The sequence below is a fragment of the Crocodylus porosus genome, unplaced genomic scaffold, assembly GCF_001723895.1.
Source record: "Crocodylus porosus isolate Cpor-Errol unplaced genomic scaffold, CroPor_comp1, whole genome shotgun sequence".
Taxonomy (NCBI): domain Eukaryota; kingdom Metazoa; phylum Chordata; order Crocodylia; family Crocodylidae; genus Crocodylus; species Crocodylus porosus.
In genome coordinates, this window is record NW_017728917.1 from 24,061,304 (window position 1) to 24,066,451 (window position 5,148).

Below are 5,148 nucleotides of genomic sequence, written 5' to 3' on the forward strand. Positions count from 1 at the left end.
GCCGGGGTCATCTGACCCCGGTGCTCTTTCCTGCCAAGGCAGGGGGTCGGACTAGATGATCTACCTAGGTCCCTTCCGACTCTAGGTACTATGAAACTATGAAACTATGAAACTGTGGAATAAGCTCCCACCAGAGGTGGTGCAATCACCTACACTGGAAATCTTCAACAGACTGGACAGTCACCTTGCTGGGGTCACCTGATCCCCAGTTATCCTTCCTGCTTGGTGCTGGGGGCTGGACCTGGTGATCTTCTGAGGTCTCTTCTGGCCTTACAATCTATGAATCTATGTGCAAAGGTATGCCAGACAAGTCAGGTGGGCCGACTGCCCTAGATGGGAGGGCAGTCTGATATTCTACCTGACCCTGGGACTTCCCTGTCACAGGTATGCACAAACATTCAAGGAGGTTAGATCACGTTAAAAATGGCCGCTCAGTTGAAGGTAAGTTACGTTGGACGGGGTGGGGGTTAGCAGGGGCTTGTGGGGATTGGAGGCCTAGCAGGATCTGGGAGGTGTTCATGTAGTCTGGGTGGGTTTGGTGGGATCAGGTAGCTAGTGGGATATGGGGTTTGGAAGTGTTGGAGAGACTCTCCAATTCTGCCAAAACCTCCGGGACATCCCCAGTCCTCCTACTACCACCAAATTGCCCCCAGTTCCACAAACCACTCCCAGGGCCAGTTTTACCACTGTTTACTGGTCCTGTGAGCCTGCTTGAAGAAAGTTGGGGTGGGGCGAGGGGAGATGGATCAGGGGGAGCTGGCAACTCTTCAGGTTGAGGGGGTAGCAGGATTGGGGAGGCTCTCTCCTCCCCCAAGACCAGAAGCTATTTTTAGCCCTCCCCCTGGACAAACAACCTCCCTCTCCCCTCCAAAAAAACCCAAATTCCTCCTGATCCTTCTCATCCCTTCCCCCCCAACTCAATTTAAGCAGGCTCCTGGCACCAGTGAGTGCTAATAAAACTGGCACCAGGAGCAGTTTGCAGGATCAGGAGGTTTGCCAGGCTTAGGGAGTGAGGGTTATCTGTCTGGGGGTGGGAAAAAGGCCTAAAAATAGCCCAGTGCTGAGGGCTGGTAGGAAAAGAGCAGCCCCAGGGCTGGAACCAACAGCTGTTGGAACCTGGGGCTGCTCTGCAAATGTGTGCAGAAGTTCAGTTAGATTGGTTTTGCTAGACCTGGTCTAAGTTAGACTATCTCCAAGGTATGGTTAACTTAAATTGGGCGGCCATTTTTTACTGATCTAACCTACCTGGAACTTCTATATAGTTTGCATATAGATAAAACAAAGCCCAGCATGCTGTGGCAGCCGCCTCACCCCATGCACAGATTGAGGGGGCACGTGGCCCCCCAGGCCTCCACCGGGATGTGTGCAGCAGCCGGAGACACCACCACACCTTGTCAAGCTGCCATGCTCTGACCCTCCCCCAGCCCAGCCCAGCCGGGGCCCCCCTCACCCAAGGGCAGGGGGTGCAGAGGGGGATAGTCCCACTCTCCTTGCCTGGCCCCAGAGCAGGAGGCACGGCTCAATCCAGCCACGTGCGTTCCACTGCTCATACATCCTGCCATTCCTGGACTGCGTCCTGCTGCTCCCCATTGTGGAGCCTCTGACAGTCGATCTCACTCTGGGGGGCTAGCCTGGGTGACTACTGCTACAAGGCTAATGAAACATCATTGTTTGATTATTTGTTGCCTAGTTGGTTGCGTTTTTATACACAATATATGATGTAGCAAATTAATGCAAATTCCGATATATGTTTTTGTTTCAAACTTAAACTGAATAATATAGCCTCTGGCCCCTAGCATATTAGTAAACCTTCTAGTTTCTTTTTAACTGGAGAAAATATATATTGTGTTACATGTGATGATAAACCACATTGTCTGCACCCATCTTTTCAAAATTGTAGATCTACCCATGCAGGTGGGAAAGTAGTTTTGGAAAGTAAAGTTTAGATACATGCCAGTGAATGGTTTCTATATATGCTTAGCATCAATTCCACAATTTCACATGAACATAACATTACAACCAATAAGCATGTGTATACTTTGGGTGCTCTTGTAGGCAGCAGCTCCTAAGAAGCAGTATTGTTTAAACAAGTTTCTCTCATCAAAAAGAATTCAAAGGGCTTTTTTAATCTAACCAATCTTATTCAAACAGTACGGATAGTGAAATCACACTGAGCTTCTTACTGTTAATCCATTTATTGTTTTATTGTCTTTTCTATGTGCTCGGCTAGATTTGATGTAATAATACCTATTAGTGGGAGCTGGGGAAAGTACAAAATGTAAACCCCAACTTGCTTTCTCTCTTCTCTCATGCCATGAAACAACCAAATAACAAACAACAAGAGCAATAAGGTCCTAGATACCTCAGCAATGGAATTATCTAGGTCTGTGTTCCAAAACTTCTGATTTGCTGTCACTAGGGTTAATGAATATAAATATGAAGAGAATTTAACCTAGTAATTACAGGTTGTTTAATTTATGTGCAGAGCCCTATTGAAATTGATGGGTATCAAGACATTTAAAAACACACAGATTAAAGAGACTCTTTGTAACTCTAGGAAATTGAAAATTATTATTAATTGCATGTATAGTGTGGTGCCTGTGAGCCTTAATTAAGAAGCAGGGTCTCACTGTGCTGTATAAATACAGAAAAAAGGATGGTTCCTGCCCCCAAAAGCTTGTATTATTAATTACCATATTCAATGATTCTTTAAACATCTTCCAATGTAATTCATTTTTTTATAAATAAAAGGAAACTGAGTACAGTAAAAAAAACACATTTAGCACATGATTGCCTAGTTTCAAATACCTCCCATTACCATAAGATACAGCTTGGGAATGACTACCCATGTGGGACCTTTTCAGCAATGGCAGTAAAAGGTTCATGATTTGGCACTGAAGTCTTAGTAGGAAATGTCTTGCAATTACCTCATCTTTTCTAAGAACACTCATTTAAGAACAAAAAACTCAGCAAACTATCTGTTAATGCTTTAACGTGGAGTGAGGACTTGACAGTAAACATAGGAAAATAACTTGGAAGCAATCAGATCTAAACAGCATCTGAAACCAACATTGTACAGCTTTCCTCACAAGCCCTCTAAAAAAAATTAAAAGGAGAAAAGAACTGTGGATGTGCAACTATAATTCTTTGAAAATTGTGATAGACAAGGTGAGGTTTATAACCCAAACAGAGTATGGGAAGGAAAGGAATTATTCCTGACCAGCCACTTCACCACAGTAGATGGAGGGCTATATCTAAATATAGGAAAAAAAGAAGATTCTCCCAAGGTAGGGGTGACCAATCTGTGGCAGAAGCATGACAAGTGGAATGGGTAGCCTCTGCATGGCAGACTGGGTAGGGGACTGGGAACAGAGTGGCAGATAGGGCAGGGAGCAGAAGCAGAGCAGGCAGGGGAAACAGATTGGAGGCACTGCTCCTCAAAAGGTTCCCACTGCCCCAGACATGCTTTAAGCATGCTTGAAAAATGCCATTCAGCAATTGAATGAATAAGCTAAAGCAATAAACATAAAACCACTGTACACAAATATGACCTTAGATTAGGTAATAAACTATGAAGTAAATAAATTAAATCTTAGTCTTTGTTCAGTGGTTATTCAGAAAAATAAAATGGAATTATGACTCGTTTTTCAAAAACAGCACCAAAGTTGACGCCTGTTCACAGATGATACAACTTTCTGTATTTCTGTTTATTATCACCAAAAATAATCTGATATCTTCACAAAGATATCTTTGAGCATCATGTTTTTCATGAACCATGTATGAATGTGTGCAATGCAGCTGTAGACAAAATTCTTATTCTAAAATGTGCATAGATTTAAACATGATATATTGAAGGTAATTAAGATTATAAACCTAATGAGAATGTATGTTAGTTATAGAGGTTCCATAATGAGTGGACTACAGCTGATTATATTGCAGACAAAGGTTGAGAATTTCTACTTAAAATAAGATAGAAGTTCATTCAAATGTGCCTGTAGAAGAGCAACTTGTTTTTATTACCAAATTGATAGTCGTTTTTATCTGTACAAACAGGTTTGCCTTTGAAGTTTGAGATGCAGTTAATATTCCACCAGGTTCTAGAGTTGTAAATCATAACCGAATGTGAAGCATCACTTGTGATTACCAGGTCAACCAATACATAGACTATATAAAGGTATTAAAACAAAACATGAGCAGCATCTAAGTTGCACCCAAGAACCAGCACCAAAGTAACAGTGTGAGTGATCCCTGCCGCACTGAAATCAATGGGAAATTTCCAAACACAGATTCCTAACATTTCTTCCAGTTCGCTTTTAAAGTGTCCAAGCAATGAAGCTCTCTTTCCATTTCCCCTGGGAACTGCTCGGTGGATAAAACTGAGACAACCCTTTTCATCTGCGGTGCTGGCACCTGATGCTGCAGGGGTTTGCTACAGCAGTACACCTATCCCTCACAGGGTGGAAACTGCTGAAACATTCCCAGGAAAAACAGTGCACATCCACCATTGGAGTACTCCTTACAGTGAACATTTCTCATACCCCTTCTTTTCAGTGCGAGCCGGTAGGGTCACCCTAACCGGGTAGACTGAGGTAGAGTCAGGTGTCAATCCCTTCAGCTGGGTTGTTTGAAAACGGGTTAGGAAACTTTGCCTGAACCCACAGGCCTTCAGGGGCTCACCACGGCGGAGATGGCCCAGCGCTCGCAATCCGCGCATACTTCTGCCACCGCCGCTCCCTGCCAGGCCTGAGGTGCGACCCGCGCTCGCTCGGGTAAGGAAGGAGCTGCCCGCTCGGGACTGTGCTGGGCTGACAGAGGCAGCCCGGGGCTCGCCCTCCCCGGGGTGGGTCAGGGGCTTTTGTCCTGGCTCGGGGGGGGGGGCTTCCAGAGTCAAAAAAAAGAGGGGCAAAGCTACGAGCCGGAGCTGGCGCTTTCCGAGTGCAGGAAGGGGCGGCCCGGAGCCCCGAGAAGCGCCGGGGAGGAGCGGGGACACCGGGGGGGCTTCAGGCCGCGTCTCTGCGGGTCTGCGGAGGGAGCAGGAGGCGGATCCCAGCCCCTCCCTCGGCCCGGGGAAGGGTGCGGCGGTCGGGGTCGGGGTCCGACTCCGCCCCCCGGTTGCTCTGCCCGACGCCTCCGCCCGCTCACGCTGCC

The 5,148-nt window shown here is 46.2% G+C and overlaps 1 protein-coding gene across 2 annotated transcripts in view; it reads right to left on the minus strand.

The window, feature by feature from the left end:
- IL17RB (interleukin 17 receptor B) overlaps positions 1–4,766 on the minus strand; it is a 39,201-nt gene extending 34,435 nt beyond the window's left edge. For both annotated transcript variants that reach the window (XM_019536922.1, XM_019536921.1), the window contains exon 1: positions 4,521–4,766. In XM_019536922.1, the coding sequence (XP_019392467.1) occupies positions 4,521–4,536 (16 nt within the window). In that variant the 5' untranslated portion in view covers positions 4,537–4,766. The remainder of the gene's footprint in view (positions 1–4,520) is intronic.
- Positions 4,767–5,148: the final 382 nt, after the last annotated feature.